The 18003-nt window shown below is 36.2% G+C and overlaps 1 protein-coding gene across 1 annotated transcript in view; it reads left to right on the top strand.

Annotated features, from left to right (window-relative positions):
• LOC126248960 (pleckstrin homology domain-containing family G member 7-like) overlaps positions 1 to 8273 on the top strand; it is a 191069-nt gene extending 182796 nt beyond the window's left edge. The window contains exon 8 of the mRNA XM_049950495.1: positions 7020 to 8273. Coding sequence (XP_049806452.1) covers positions 7020 to 7133 — 114 coding nt within the window. The 3' untranslated portion in view covers positions 7134 to 8273. The remainder of the gene's footprint in view (positions 1 to 7019) is intronic.
• Positions 8274 to 18003: the final 9730 nt, after the last annotated feature.

The raw sequence follows: 18003 nt of genomic DNA on the forward strand, positions 1-18003 counted from the left end.
CCGCTACGATTACGAGCTTGCCTCGAAAGTTAATGATGGCTCTGGTGGTCCTTGCTGGGTTGTAAATGAGTCCCGTAATGTGAAATTCCGTTCGATTTACTCTGGCCTCTCCTTCGCGGCTTGCGGTCACTGGCCCATCTTGTCAAACGACTAATGTGATACCTTCGAAGCACACATTCAGCTAAGAAAATGGAAGTAAACAACCTGTCTACAAAGGCAGTCCATGAATTTATCGTAAGTAATACTTGTGTGTACTTAATATTTCTTCTGGAAACTTGTCTAAAATCCATAAATCCATTATGAATCCAGAATTAGGTAAAAAAGGAACAGAACAGTTCCCAAAGACGAACTATTGCCAGTGAACTATTTTCCAAGTATAAACGAGTTCGCCCATCTCTAATATGAATACACTACTGGTTTGTGTATTTCCTTGTATTTATGGATCATAGTTGAATAATATTACAAATGCATTCTAATACATTCAGACTAGATTTCCTCATTATTTTCTAAAATGAATTTGTTCAGTGAGACTATGTTCGTTTTTTGTAAGCTCATATTCTGGTTTTTACAAGGTAACTTAAAATTTAAGAGTTGTTAATTTGTTTTCATTTACTCTGACTACTCTGGTATAAAAGACATGGTCTCTGGTGGCTTGTTGCAGACTCGTTGCATTTGGTTTAATTTTTTACCATAATCATCAAGCAGTACTAACATCACAGTATATGCATGTGACGTTTGTTCCACTGAGTCATACTACTTACTGTTGTCAACAGTAACAGCCACTTTTGCTCTTAGTCTTGAAACTTGCAGTCGGTATTGCTCGACGCTGTCTCGGGTTTGTTTTTCTGCCAGTGTTGGTTGTGTGTCAATACTAATACACAGCAGTATGGGTACATTTACTGATGAAGAGTTGGCCAATATGCACTTTATTAGTAGTGTTGATGAATGCAATGGAAGAGATGCACAGTAATGCTGGGCTGGGTTGTTCGCACAGTGACAGTGATCACATCACTTTACTTTCACATCTACACATATGCGTTTTGTGTTCCGTCTTTTGGTGATTCCACATTACAGATTTATTAACTGTTGTGCGGGTATTTTCACAGAAACAAAGCTAATTGTGATAACAAAGTGAATAAATGATAATTTCATAATTACATTGTAACAAGCCATCAGAAACCCTCTATCCCTTTCGACCAAATACTCAGAAAACATCCCTGAACAACCTCTCAAAGTTTCTCAGTAAGAGTTCAGGTTGACTCTGTATACTTATTCGCAGTATGTTTTATGTACACTATGTGATCAAAAGTATCCGGACACCTGACTGAAAATGACTTACAAGTTCGTGGCGCCCTCCGTCGTTAATCCTGGAATTCAATATGGTGTTAGCCCACAATGACCCTTGATGACAGCTTCCATTCTCGCAGGCATACGTTCAATCAAGTGCTGGAATGTTTCTTGGGGAATGACAGTCCATACTTCACGGAGTGCTGCTAAGGGGAGAGGTATGGATGTCGGTCGGTGAGGCCTGCACGAAGTCGGCACTCCAAAACATCCCAAAGGTGTTCTATAGGATTCAGATCAGGACACTCTGTGCAGGCCAGTCCCTTATAGGAATGTTATTGTCGAGTAACCATTCCCCCACAGGCCGTGCATTATGAACAGGTGCTCGATCGTGTTGAAAGATGCAATTGCCATCCCCGAATTGCTCTTCAACAGTGGGAAGCAAGAAGGTGCTTAAAACATCAATATAGGCCTGTGCTTCCATGAAAAACACTAACACAAAATAACACCACCACCTCCGAATTTTAGTGTTGACACTACACATGCTGGCAGGTGGCGATCACCAAGCATTCACCACACCCTCACTCTGCTATAAAATCGCCACATTGTGTACCGTGGTTCTTCACTCCACATAACATTTTTCCCCTGTTCACTCGCCCAATGTTTAAGCTCCTTACACCAAGCGAGGCGTCGCTTGGCATTTACGGGCGTGATGTGCGGCGTATGAGCAGCCTTTCGACCATGAAATGAAAGTTCTCTCACCTCCCGCCAAACTGTTATAGTACTTGCAGTGGATCCTGATGCAGTTTGGAATTCCTGTGTGATGATCGGGATAGATGTCTGCCTATCATACATTACAACCCTCTTCAGCTGTCGGTGGTCTCCGTCAGTCAACAGACAAGGTCGCTTTTGTGCAGTACGTGTCGCTTCACGTTTCTTCTTCACCATCACATCGGAAACGGTGAACCTAGGGATGTTTAGGAGTATGGTAATCTCGCGTACAGACGTATGACACAAGTGACACTCAACAATCTGATCACATTCGAAGTCCGTGAGTTCCGCGGAGCACCCCATTGTGCTCCCTGACAATGTCTAATGACTACTGAGGTCGCTGAATCGGAGTAGGGCAGTAGGCGGCAGCACAATGCACCTAATATAGAAAACGTGTGTTTCTGGGGGTGTCCCGCTACTTTGGATCACATGGTGTAGATACATCTTTTATTTGCTAAAGTATTAAGCCCTTATATTTCTCTATACATCAAGACATTTGAACAACATTTAATAATTCATGCTATGTGGTGATTACAGTTCGCACGTAAGTTTTGTTTTCAAGATTCTGTATTTGTCTTTGTATACTGAGCATTACTGGCATATACGAGGGGATGCTGAAAAATAATAATTCCGAATTTTTTTATGTGAAATCTCTTAAAACTTTTTAAATAAAACCAACTTTACTAACATTTTTCATCTTTATTGTTCATACTTACATATTTATTTATCAACATAGTCACTCTGACAACAAACATATTTCTCCCAATCAGAGACTAGTTTGTGATACCATAGCTGTAAACTGTTGGACTTTGTTGACAGAGCCAAAATCTCACCTCTGCTTCCACCACTTCATCAGTATCGAAGTGAAGTCTTCAAAATAGTTCTTTAAGTTTTGTAAACAGGACAGGGTTGTATTGAGGATAGCCGTCAGATAGTTGCAGATGTTGCAGCACTGTGTCTATATTACCCAACGATTTTCTCTGATGAGTTCACCAACCTGATTCTGATGGGTCACATTGTATGCCAAACTTTATAGTCCATTGTGATCTCTGTCACATAAGTTTTCTTCATTACAAGCGTCAACAACCCAGTTTCGTGCATTACTTATGTCAATGCAATCATCACCATACACAGCTGTCACTGTTCTACAGATTTCTATTGCAGGCACGATTTGTGCTATTAGGAGCTCGATTACAACACGTTGTATCTTATTCACTGACTTACGTAGAACCATTTTATGTACTACTATTCGGCGCCCTCTAGTGCAACAGGGTTGCAACTTGCGTCGGCAAAGCGGTAAACTCGATTAATCAATATACATGTCATGTAACATCTCCACCAATATTCAAAAGGCATAACCTTTCAGCATACCATTGTATTATTTATATATATATATATATTTTAAATCGGGTTGAATAAATAGTGTGACCACAAGACTATGTATTATCAAAACTAGTATTGAATACGAGGGTGAGTCAAATGAAAACCTGAATTTGTAATAACAAATCGAAATTTCGCGCCGTTAACCTGTGAGTGGGTAAGTGTGCTACAAGCAGCGTGCAGAATGGCCTGTAGGTGGCAGCACAATTGCACATATACCTTCGCAGTATCAGTGTAAAGATGGCCGCCCCACTTGTGACATGCACCAGGGAAGAACAGCGTTCTGTTATTCGATTTTTGCGTAGTGAAGGTGTTAAACCTATTGAAATTCATCGACGAGTGAAGGTTCAGTACGGTGATGCATGTTTGTCACAGCAGCAGGTCTACGAATGAAGTAGGAAGTTCGCAAATGGTGTGACTTCAGTGGAAGATGCTCCTCGTCCAGGTCACGCACAACGAGTTGTGACTTCACAGAACATTGCAGCAGTTGAAGCTATAGTGAAGGAAAACCGCCGAGTGGCACTGAATGACATTGCAACATGTTTGCAGATTAGCCATGGGTCAGCACACCACATTGTGCATGATGTGCTCCAGTTTCAGAAAGTGTCTACAAGATGGGTGCCATGACAGCTGGCTTCTGAAATGAGAGAACGACTTGTTGGTGCTTGTGAAGAACTTCTTCGGCGCTTTGAACGAAAAGGTGATGGCTTCCTTGCAAGAATCGTTACTGGGTACGAAACCTGGGTTCACTTCCACCAACCGAAAATGAAGAGAGCGAGCAAGGAATGGCGCCATTCCTCATCACCAAAACCAAAGAAGTTTAGAACAGAACCATCAGCAGGGAAGGTTATGGTGACTCTCTTTTTGGGCGAAAAATGCGTCATTTTGGAGCATTAAATGCCTAGAGGGACCACTGTCATCAGTGCATCATACACTAATCTCCTAAAAAATCATCTGCGGCCTGCAGTCAAGTCAAAGCGAGGTGGATTGCTGTCAGCAGGTGTCCTTTTGCAACATGACACACTGCCCGTACAACAGTTGCAACAATCACAGACCTGCATTTTTAGTGTCTTCTTCAACCACCATACACACCAGACCTTGCCCCAAGCGATTTCCATATGTTTGGACCACTCAAAGACGCAATGGGAGGAAAGAAGTTCTGTTCTGATGAAGGGGTACGCCATGCAGTACATGAGTGGTTGCGCAGATTACCAAAAGAATTTTTTTCTAAAGGAAAAACGCTGGAGGACTTGCATTGGGCGAGGGGGAGATTATGTTGAAAACTGATACAGCTTTGTACCACTTCTGCACAATAAATAACATTGAAAAAAATTTTTTTAAGGTTTTCGTTTGACTCACCCTCGTAAATAAGGCCTTAGGAAAGCACCCGGGTTCCCGGGTTCGATTCCCAGTGGGGTCAGGGACTTTCTCCACCTCGTGATGACTGGGTGTTGTGTGATGTCCTTGGGTTAATTAGCTTTAAGTAGTTCTAAGTTCTAGGGGACTGATGACCATATATGTTAAGCCCCATAGTGATCAGATCCATTGGAACCATTTTTTGAAAGATTCTTGGCCATCATGTCTCCTCTTCTTCCAAATATATGTACAATAACATACAATAATTGCAGTCCTACAGAGACCCACACTCTATGTGGCACAATATGTTATTCCATTTTTTGTAATATACACCACTGAAGTAGATAAACTAGTTACCTAGAGGTATGAAATAGTTCCTTTGCATACTGATGTCATTAATTTTTTATACGTTTCATCTTTTGCAGTGACAGAAGTTGAGTTTTTGGCAAATAATATGTGAATGCGTGGGAAAGTAGGCCTCCTTATCCAGTGGCACTCTCTCTAAATTGCATGTTTGTAATAAACCAATAGAAGTTGTATTTTTAGACATAATAATATTGCCAGTTGAATCTACAAATGTAGATATATGATTTATCATCCACTTATTATCCTATTTTACTCAAACCAGTTCTCATTTTCGTAATATATTTGAAGAAGCTGTTTATCAAAGGATCTATGGCAACTTAACAGAAATTGCGTAACGATCATTTTGGTGTCAGATATTCATAAATAACACTACATAGGGAAATCTGTATCCATTTATTAAATTTTGAACCAATTTTGTTATTAAAGGTTTGTAATAGAGAGTTTCCATGCCCCTTTAATGGTTTTCATATGTAAGGCATAAGACAGTACTGAATATCCTCCTATGGTGTGATATCAGTTATGTTCCTTTGACTTTAGTGGTGTTATCTATATAATGAAACCAACCATTGAACTACTAGCTCCAAAACGGTTAAAACATGAAGATCTGATTAGTAGATCAATATATATTGAGTCCTACATGATTCTAGATTTTCATTGATACTTCTATTGACTGATATTATAATCACTCATTGTAAACAGATAAAAAGTAAAGTCTGTGCCATTCTGTATAGCATTAAGAAACTAAAAGAAACTGGATTGGACTTTAATGAGTCAAAAACTATTTCAACAATACTGGAAATGCTTGGGAAATCACTTGAAATAAAATGAGATTATTGATCAGCTTTTTTTGTTCTCTCGAAGTGGTGAGTATAATAATATATTCTAAATAAAATCTGGGAATGACATGATGTGCCAGTATATTTACTCTTTAATGATGCTTCTTATGAGCCAAAAAATCTCTTCGGAGTATTGTAATACCAACAACTATAATGTAAAAGTAGTTTTAACAAACCCTATGGATGACAAGATCGGGATTCAAAATACTGTTAGTAGTAATTTCCACCACTGCAACACAGACTATAAATATTCCACCTTAACGATACTGTGTATAAAGTAGTTTATTTTTAGTCCTAAGCCAGGAGCAAACAAATAACAATAATGATAAGGTAAGTATGAACTGTGTTCATTAAAATCAGTTCACAGTTACTGTACTAAAATTAGATCTTACATAGTATGAGTAATGACTTACACTCTTAATAATTTCATACAGTTAATAGTGATATTTCGTTAGTACTGCATACATTTATTTACAGAATGTTATTGTTGAGACATAATAACTCTTTTGCGACTGTATATAAAAATCATAATTAATAACAACTTGAAATGGAATATTTGCAAGTGCCTTTTAACATTGCTTTCTGGATATATCTATAAACTGTATTCTGTTCCAAAGAAAGATGAACTTTTGGGTCTTTTGCATCTCATGTCCTCAGTGGCCTTCCTTCTAGATGTGAATCGCAATATTGTGTGTGTGTGTGTGTGTGTGTGTGTGTGTGTGTGTGTGTGTGTGGTTGTGTGTGTGGGGGGGAGAGAGGGGGGAGAGAGAGAGAGAAGGAGGGGGAGTGGGGGGGAGGTTAAGCAGTGAGATGGGAGTGTGACAGTGCAACTGTTAAGTTTGTGTTTCCACATGAATTTTCAAACAAATGCCTCCATCATGTGTTTACCAGATTTATTTACGATGTTCTATTCAAGTAAACATAATCAGTATAACTTTCTTGAATTTTTGCATTGTGTTGTCATTTAACTACTGTAGTATATATTTACGAAAATAGACTAATGTTCTGATGTTCACTGTCTTGTAGCAAACCTGGCTGCTGAAGCTTAGAGACACCCAGGACAAGTGGAAACGGACACTTCAACATACAGTCTTTCGTTCGCCCCGTCTGTCCACCTGCAGCGCAAAGTCTTCCACCTGACTACCTTCTGATATTGGGTTGTCTTCAAGCATGAAATGAAACACAATGAAACGTTATTTTTTGTATAATTCTTCTAGATAAGTGTACTGAATGTGAAATAACTATGTTATGAAGATATCTATTATTTACAACATAATGAAGTACCAGGCATGAAAAGAATGTTGTTTTTACAGAAAGAATATATTTTATCTAAAATTTAGGCATATAATATATTTAATTAAAAATTAATCACATTGTAAGTGGGAATATAAGTTAACCAGATGTGGAGTAATTTTCATATACATTTCTTACTTTTTTAACTTTTAAATTCATATATTATGTTCCCACTGACATATTTTTAATGAAAATTTTGATATTTAATATTTGACTGGTGCTGTGGCACAACTAAATACAATCATTATGAGTAATAGAACTTGCAAGATTGTTATTTTTGTTGTGGGAAAAATATTTTACTAAAACTAATTGCACACAGTATTTAATTGTAAATGAACCATGTTCTCAGAACATATGACTTATATTTGGATGAAATTACTGAAACAACAGTAACAGCCAATTGAAATGTATCTTAAATTGTGTTTTTCTTCAGTTGATCTATGCTGTTTTCCTCCAAAGAATGGAACATGCTTCATAGCATACTTTACAAGCAACATGTCTCAGTTTGTAAGAAATGACTGATCATAAACTTCATACATTTTTTTCTACCTTTTACGTGATCTCATGTAGTTTATGGTGTTTGTGGTTATGATCATGAGAAGAAACACTTGTGATCTGTAATAAAAGCAGTGAGTGATGAAGTATATGGAATGTGCTGGCTTTGTTGTCTAAGAGTAGCAATATGTGTGATACACATGGTTCTCCAGAACTATTATGACACTTTGCATAACAATGAATTCCAACTAGTTTCCCTTTGATTCTTTAAAAGTTATAAGAATGTGATGAAAAATGGTGACTAAAAACTCTCCAAACAAATGAATGTGAATGTAGTAATAATAATCCAAGGGCTATACTAATATCTCCAAAGGAAATATTCAGTATGTGCAGAAATTATTTGTCTTCCATGTTCTTCTTGGTTCACAGAAATTAAATATTCTATTGTTGTTACTTGATGCAATTACTGTAAATGAATTCACTTTATTTGTATATACTGGATTCAATGCCAAACAACAGAATTTCTTGACTGAGAAACTGCAAACTATATTCAACAATATAGTATTATATTTTGATCCATGTAGGTGTCTGCATTATGACTCATTCATGTGTTTGGAATCTGAGTGATTATTCTTAAATTGTTGCATGTTAGTAATATTCTTTTGTCAGAAATTAGTAATGCATTGTGTTCATATTGTCAAATAATCTGTGTGTAATTGTTGTATTTAATTTTCTCTTGTTCATGAATATCTACCAGCAGGACCATGTTTCCATCACTCCTTAGATTCTTAGCACTGAAACAGTACAAGTGAATCTGCTCTAGTGTGATCCATAAATTTGTTTCAGTGATTGCAAGTGTGAAATGTGACCTATATCCACAAACGTTTAAAAATGGATATGTAAGTATTGTTCTGTAATGATAAATTTGTATCTTAATTAATTTATAGACACTGAGCCACTTGCTTAAGCGATAATACTTTTTCTCATGTTTTCTACGTTTTATGATAGAAATATTACTTTCTGAACTAAAGGTATTTCTCATAATGAGTGTGAGCGGCTGCCATATGATGAAAGCTAATGAAGATTCACATCACTGTAAATAACTACCAGCTGAGGAACGAAAGATATAATATATCCTGGAAGCTGAGATCTTCCATAATGACACTTCTAGGTAATTAGTGTGAGTTATTTTGGGTACTGTATTCTGCAGTTTTGGGGATCTCATAATTATTTCGTTTTCTTAATATACAATGATCAAGGAATTCTATATTTCACAGTGTAGTCAAATCTATTCTTGTGAATGTAATTTTATTTCACAGGAGTATTGTGATTTCCTTCACACTAGGATTTGAATTCAGTTACTGCATGCGAATACTTACATACTCTGTAGTCAAAATTTCCACCTCAGTATCCTAAAGACAAAAGATAAGTATGGTCATTTAAATGATTCAGTACATTTGATAAGTTCAGAAAATTCCACCATGCAAGATAATCATCATTGATGTATCTCTGTTGCTGAGATCAAAGCTGGAAGTACATATCGAAACAATATTATTTCTGATTTGTGTGCTAATACTAGGCTTAGCAGCAAAAAATCTGGAAAACTGTGTCACTCAGAGGGACATTAATAGTCCATAGATATGAGAAGTCAATGATAATAATTAGCAGTCAAAACTGATATCCTTCAATAATAAAAATTTAGCTACAAAAGATATGCCATTCTCTGAGACTGTGTGTATTGGACCTCAGAGAATTGTAACGTGTGTTCCATCATTCAGGTAAGTTCATGAAAAACTAATATTTTAACTAAGTAATGTGTGGGAAAGGCAGGTAATAAATAATCACGTGTCTTCATTTACGAAGGACAGACTGAGGCAATTTGCTTTCTATAGTTTACCATATTTATAAGTGACAAAATCCAAATACTCCCAGCAATATTTAGATACATGACAGAAATCTGGCTAATGATGCAAATGAGTGGAGTTTCGAATGAACTGGCAACAAACTGAATTCCATATTTGCCATGCAGAAATATGATAAAGAGATTATGCAAGAAGAAAAAAGAAAGTACCTACCAGCATAGTAAATTAAAATTTATTTGGTGTAGGCATATTATAAAGATGATGTGGTAATCATTGTAAATAGAGGATACTTATGGTATGGATTAGAAAAGGTGAGTGCTAAGTGCATCAAACAAGTAGAGAAAAGTTGTATAACACTAGAATATGCCCATTTCAAAGTAAGAGAAAAATTATTTACAGATAACAGGAAATGAAACAATTTTTTTCCAAATTGTAATTCAGTAATCTATTGAACGAAAACCTGTAGCCCTCATTGATGAACACATACTAATGATTTTTTCGTATTGAGTCCAACACAAAAAAATTATACACTAACTATTTTCTTGCATTAAGGTAAATTCCCCTGTATAGTCATATCTTCTTTGAAGTGTACAAATCTTCATGTATTTGTAAACACTATCATTACACACAAATCTTCTGTAATGTTTATGTTTCCAACAACTCGAAAAATTCACATTCTGTCAGCCTACATGCTCAGTCATACCTCAGATGTCTATTCAAGCAGTTTTCATGATTGAATTTGTTTTAATTGTTATGTCCCTGCTCCCTGCTTCTCCGGTTTTCCAAGATGGATTAGTGATCAGAAATTGATCACATTTATACGATAAAGCGAGATTACAATGACGAAGCTGGAACATACAGAATTTGAAACTGAAAGTTAAGCCCGTAGCATTACTTCTGGTGCACAGCGTTAAGTCATAAGTGTTTTGTCAATTAAGTAAAGGATATGAATTCGAGCCCACACTTGGGACACAGCATTCATCAGTCAGATCGTTTTATTATGATGCACACACTGATACAAAGTAAAATATTTGTTTCAGTACATTGATTTCAGCAAATGTTTCACTAAAACCTAATACTGATCTGCATATAAACTGTATTGGTCTTTTGGTGTTCCATGCAACACAAAGTACTTTCCAATAGTTAAGATGGATTTTAATTGTGCTATATGTTTTCTTTTCATAATACATTGCGATCCTGTAACAAAATCAGCCTTCAGAGAAACACTAAGTCTGGGATCATACTACATCTCTTCTTTCTTCCCTTTGATTTTCTTCTGTTGGAGAGGTCCCTAAAATAAAAATTTAGTTAATTATTTATAAGCCAGTGTTCTAGTCTCCAATGTTACCAGCTTCTGCTACCAACATGTTCTAATTGTTTTTTCACTAAATCAAAATGCAAAATATGAATTGCATAGCAAAGAACAAAAGTATTATTAATGTTTATCCTTTTTCCAACCCTGGGATTAGATGCACACAATATCATTAATATAATAAGTACATATGTAAAACTGTGAGAAATGATAGTTACAGAACTGTGGTTATTGTTCCTAACATCCAGGCAATTTGTAATAATCAGTTATCTTAGTCACTAACATATTTTTGCTTTAGGAAAACAAAACTTTAATTACTTACTCCTAACTGGAAATGATATTTCACATATCTGATTTTATTTGTTGAAGCCTGATGCAAATCATTCAGTCAATTCAGAAAAATGCATTCTAGCATTTTCATGAATTTCTTGCTACAATATGGTAAAATTTAAAAAATAGATCTTTCAATATTTCCAACCCAGATTTTATATATTATAATTTACGAGTGTCCTGAATTTTAAGTATGATTGTAAAATGTTCTTATACTTAAAGTAATGATCACTTTATGCAATGTACATATGGCATTTTATCCTGGAAACACTTCTCTGAAAAAGATATTTAATCAATATATGATATAGTTTAATGTGTCAGTCGTTTTTGTTTTGTATACAAACACTTTAAATCCAGTGTTAATATATTTATAGTATGTAGAAAGGAGGTTTAATGCATGGTGAATGTTACAACTACTTACAATTGATCATTGTGGAGCTGTGTCATATGATATACGAAATTAGATGTTCAGGTTTTTCATCTGATACTCCAAAATGCCATATTACTTTTGTAAGGAATATCTCTAAATATTCATATGTTTAAAGGTGTGTGATGTACTGTGAGTTAAGTGAAACGACTATATTTTTGACATTTTGTCAAATACAATGTAAAGAACGTTTACAGCTCTCTGATATGTTCATGAGCTGCCTTTATTACCACTACTGGAACCAAAATCAGTGTGTGGTAACTTCAAAAAACTTTAACAGAGTTTCAGAGTATAGGAGATTTTGTTCCCGTCTATGTGTATAAACTGCTAAATATAAGATATACAAAGTAAAGATTATCTTTAGTTAGATACAATCCTAAACTGATACTTGTTATCCTTTATGCTAATGGATCTCAAAACAAACCATCAGTCCTTTATGTTTCTGCTCCTTATAATTAAACTACACAAATGTTGTGGAGATTGGTTTAAATAAGTTAAATTTGTGTCTACTGATTAAGAAGCAACAGTGATTATAATTTATTAATCTTAAATCCAGTACAACACAGCCTATGCCAATTGGAAATAATGCTTACCTTAAATATGACGTCAAAAATATGAAGGAGAAAATTGTTTTATTTTCTGCTGTATATAAGTGAAATAGTTCATGCAATATTAGTCATGCACAAATTATGAATTATTACTCCATTTATGGAATTAGTACCAATATATGTATCTTGACAATCAACTAAAATATATTTAGAAATCCCTGAATTATATTTCTTCTAATTATAAAACAAAGTATTATGGTCAAGATTACTTAATTGTCACACATTTGAACTTTTATTATCTTTACCAGGAACATTTGTAATAAAAACCATAACCAGATAAATGTTCACAAGTGATTTGTGTATTTTTGTATGCTCCAAGAAATACTTTATAATTCATCCTATCTGTTTATGAGGTATTATATTACACTACTTGACAATTGCTAACGAACAGGAACAGTGCTGAATGACATGAAACATATTACATATTTTATAGAAGAAGAGTGATATACCTATAACGAAAAATGGTATGGATTTCACCACATGGGAAACCAGGATAAAAGACATAACTAACTTCGGTTTTTTACACTGCTCAGACTCTCAACACAAATGTTGATATCAGACTCTCAGTAAATAATATGCCCTCCATTGGGACTAATGCACAGTATACATCTGTTATTCATACTGGCTTACAAAACTATTGAGGAGTCCTTGAGGTATGTTGTCCCACTCCTCTCTCAAGGCGGTTTTCAGTTCTTGAATGGTTCAGAGAGCAGTTGTTCATTGAGAAACACGTCTTCCAAGAGTATTTCAAACATGCACTATACGGCTTAGGCCTGAGAAGTATGCAGGATATGCCATAAGTTCAGTACCTTCACTTTCCATTGTGTCCTACACCTCAGCGGTCCTGTGTAGGCGGGCATTGTAATCCATAAACCAAAAGTCGGAACCTACCGCACCACTAATCAGACAGACATGATCCAGAAAAATCTCCCTGCAACGTTGCTGTTCTTCAACGCGACGTCACACAAAGATATGCTGCAGTGTTCATCCACTGTGCATAATGCCTCCTCACACCATGACGACTAATCCATACCGGTGATATTAATGAACATTCTGTGGTGTGTAACGTGTTTCCCTCTCTCTCCACACGAACTGATGGTCAGAATCACTTATCACACTGAACTAGGATTCGTCGGAGGACATAACTCTCGATCACTGTTGCTGATCCCAACCTACATGCCTCCTACACCATCGAACTCTTTCTCAATAATGGCATGGTTGAAGGAGAGTGCATTAAACAGGCTTCTGAACATACAATTCAGCCTGATTTAATCGTTGCTAAATTGTTCTGGCAGTCATGTGTAGCTGTAGTAGTTGAAAGGTCTACAGCAATCTGACTAGGAGTGACATGCGTGTTCCTTTTCGTCACTGGGGCTACATATCGATGATCCTCTTACGGTGTTGTAGTGCACCTGCGACCACCGGCATACTTTTGCTTACCATTTCCGCCCTCAGCAGCCTTTTTTAAATGACACTTTCGGACACAATCATTACTGTGGCCACAGTAGCAACACATTTACCGGTTTCGAACCATCCAACTCTTCGTCCATGACTGTAAGCGTTAAAATGATGTTTAGAAGATACTTTGCCATACCATATGGAATGACACCCTCATTGGTTCCACAACAACCTTCATCAAGCACCATACTGCATTAAATGTCAAATGCACGTAGAGTGTTCATGCCTGGGCTTCACTGCAGATAACATCTTCCACCCTCTAGATTTCCTTTTTCCAATGGTCAGCTGCTGTGTAGCAATTCTCGGTTGTTCTGCAGCTATTCGCAGTTTTCCTTAGCAGTTGTCAAGCAGTGTATTGGCTTAATAGCTGTGGCAGAATATCCCATATGGGACTGCTTTATTACCAGGTCTTCAAGCCCACCAGAAACATCAGTATAGTGTATAAAGCTATCGTTGTTATAATAATATTTGAATTCATTTTGCCACCAGTATCTCTATGAAAGTACTTCTGTTCTTAGTTGACATTCCAGTCATATGTAGAATCAGATAACTATGTTATGCTGTTAATTTAGGATAGAATGTAAACTGTACAAAATTGTTGTTTCTTCTCCTTTGATTATAAGCATATCATAATATATAGTGAACTCTAAACTGAACAATATTCAGAGAATTAAAGAGCGATATCAGTGAGAAAGAGCGAATGGGATATTTATGTAACAGATGTGGGAAAGCTAAATTCATGAGAAGAGAAACACAGCAATAGCCAGCATGTTGAAAAGCTCCTTACAGATGATGTACAGAATGAAAGATAACTTAACCTGAGCTTGACCCACTAGACACTATGTGGAGAGTAGCGTATCCTCTACACGCCGCACCACATGGCAGTACACTGACTTTCAAAAAAAGTAAGGAAGCATATATCTTCATACTGTGGGTGACACAATGACAAAATATCGTAAACAATGATGAATATGAATAGCAATGGGACCATATATTCTTAGAACAACAAGCTACTAATACAAACTTTTGATCTCTCTTTTGTTGCACACATACGTTATACATGTCACTGGACTAATATTAATTTTTTATGGTTATGCATAACAGCCATGGTGTAGGAACCAGGCACATGAGATGAAATGGCATACTACTATACTCCATAGTAATTCTTCAGTAATTTAACATATTTAAGTACTAATGCTAAGAGGCTCAACATACTAACAATGATGTTAAGTGTAGTAGAGTGACATACAGTGAGCTTAGTGAGTGTGCCAGTTACAATCCCCCATAACTAACTTATTACCAAAGAGAAACTGTCAAGAACAAATTAGTTTTCTTCAATAATAAGGATCAGTAAATGAAATAATGATACTGATTCTAATGAGATCCTCATGTTGTTGAATTACAAGTTCATTCACTCTCAACAGACACTTTCAGGGTCCACAATCTTTCAGATTTATTTAGTTATTGCTACCAAATCGTATGCTTTAAGATAAGAGAATAATGTCACAGGAGTTGTGATCTGAGGTGTAAAGGGACTGAGGTACAACAAAACATTTTAAAACTTGGTAATGGAGTGGTGTGGAACAAGGTATATCATTGTGGCATAGCGACCAGTTCAGCATGTCAAGTACCCGGATGTACAAATGATAACTTTTCTGTTGATTGCCAGCCGCGGTGGTCTCGTGGTTCTACGTGCTCAGTCCGGAACCGCGCGACTGCTACGGTCGCAGGTTTGAATCCTGCCTCGGGCATGGATGTGTGTGATGTCCTCAGGTTAGTTAGGTTTAAGTAGTTCTACGTTCTAGGGGACTGACGACCATAGATGTTAAGTCCCATAGTGCTCGGAGCCATTTGAACCATTTTTTTTCTGTTGATTGTGAATCACATTTCTTAATGGACAATCATTTCCTATTAGGAAAGCAAACTATAATTAACATGGACTAAATTTTCTCCACTAAGACTTTCTTGGACTTCATGAAGTTTAGCTGTGACATTCCTGATTATGATGACTTTTTTCAAGATCTTATTCGAAAATCTAGATTTTGACAAACCTCCTGCCTTCATCATCTTTTACTTTGCTGAACTGCGTTTTGAAACTACTTTATTAACAGAAATTCCTTTAAAAAATCATGATTAGGAGTATCATGCACGAATTTCAATAGTTCTCTTACTGCTAATTCATAACAGCAGTGTCTGAGACGTTTGAGCCAGTCATCTTGACCATTCTCGAGGGTGATGGTCTTGTAGTGTGAAGATCACTTTCACTCTATCTCTAGTGCACCATAACTGCCTTAAACAAACAAAATTGCCTTAAATAACTTGAAGACTTATCCCATGAACTAATGCACTCTCCATACACGACTTGATATTTTGCAGAACATTCGGAAATGGTAGTCTTAACCCAAGACCAGAGAGTAAATCTTTACTCAAAACTGCTATCACTCATTTTCAAAAAACAGAAATTATGTAGACGGCCAGTGAATTAACATTTACACTATGGAGCTCAAATTTTTAATGAAACTCACCTGTTGCTGCACCCAAGGATTTACCTGCAGAGATTCTGGTTGGAGGACTCTGCAGTCTGTACTATATTTGTTGACGTCATGCATGTATGGAGAAATTGACTGACTACAGTTTCATACTGCTGAATAATGTAATGAAATTAATTTTCTTTTATTTAAGTGCACTTCAGTCTATTTAACTCTATTATAACGGTATATGTATTAAATGATCCATTTATCTGTTAAAAGTTCATAGTAGCTGCTGTTCCATAGCTTGTATCTATTTACTGAAAACCATACTGCACCATCAGCTGCTGTGACTAACCACTTTATTTATGCTGCTAGTTCCAGTGCTAACAAATTATCATCAAGTGCACATGGAACTGGTTACATAATTAAAGTGATTCATCATAGCACATATTGGTGGTTCAATTTAACTTTGAAACACCTATATTGTATCTGGTAAACTTACTTCTCTGAGTATTTTTGTTATCATGACACAGTTTCATCATACAACATAATTCCCCTTTCATACAGGTATAACCAACTGCATATGCTGAATGAAAAGGTTTCAAACTTTGAATAGGTTTTTGCACAAAGAGTTTTGACATAAGGAACCTTTGGTCTGCATGTGTCTTTTGTTGAGATGCACAGTGAATACCTGCACATCAGTGTCAATGTGTGTTCTTATTTGGTGTCTTCTTTTTATCGAAAACATTGACTTTCATTTTAGTGGTCGGTATATGTCTTTGGAGCTCGAGATCCTGCCAACTGGTTTTCCTTTTATCAGTAAGGGGCACAGGAAACTTAATTGCTAAATATTTTCAAGTATAGCTTTTAGTTGTAATCTAAATCTGTCAGTCGATATTAGAAGCAATTGTTGAGAGGAAAGCTTTGGCCTTTCACCACACTCCTTATGGGAATATTTCAGATCACTTTTTGACACTTTCCTCAAATAAGTATTATTTCCGAAAGTTAAAACTACCACTCTTGTAAAAAGCTCGTGCTGAAATGGATCAGATGTTCCCAGGGAGGTGAATGTTTCACTTTTGGCGCCATTGAGCTCCGTTTTGACAATGATACAGTGTGGCTGTAGAGTTTTGTCTATGTTATCATGTGGCAAACTTCAGTCACACAATACTGTTAGTACTCCCTCTTTCACTTATCAGTTTATTGAGTCTCGGAATTTTATTATTTATATTATAAGGCATATTGATAGTATATCTTAACATACTTAAGATTAGTATGTGTTGATGACATATCCACAGTCTGTGTACCATACTTTTATTCAATGAATACCGTCAGCAGCTTCACAGTACATTTTGTGTATCATACCACATACTACTAACAACGACTTACAGCTAGACAATGAGAGTAAATTTCGTGAATACAGTATCACCGTTCGCTCCTTTCTTAGTATTTTTATGTCTCAGTAAATAACACAGCCATAGAACTTGAAGCAAATGGCGTAAAATGTGTGACAGATATTATAAAAAGATCATTAAAGTAAATATGTTTAATATAGAATGTATGATTTTATAACTATTACTTATAACTATATCCTTTGGACCGCCATTTCGCGCTATAAGTACATAATAACACCATATTTGAGTCAGATTTTCTTCTGGTGTGACCTAATGCTGCAGCTGTGTCTGATTTTTACTCAGATACTGAGTTGTTCTGATGCCTGGCACAGCAAACATTTTGCATATGATCCTCACTGG

Source organism: Schistocerca nitens, chromosome 3 (assembly GCF_023898315.1).
Source record: "Schistocerca nitens isolate TAMUIC-IGC-003100 chromosome 3, iqSchNite1.1, whole genome shotgun sequence".
NCBI lineage: Eukaryota > Metazoa > Arthropoda > Insecta > Orthoptera > Acrididae > Schistocerca > Schistocerca nitens.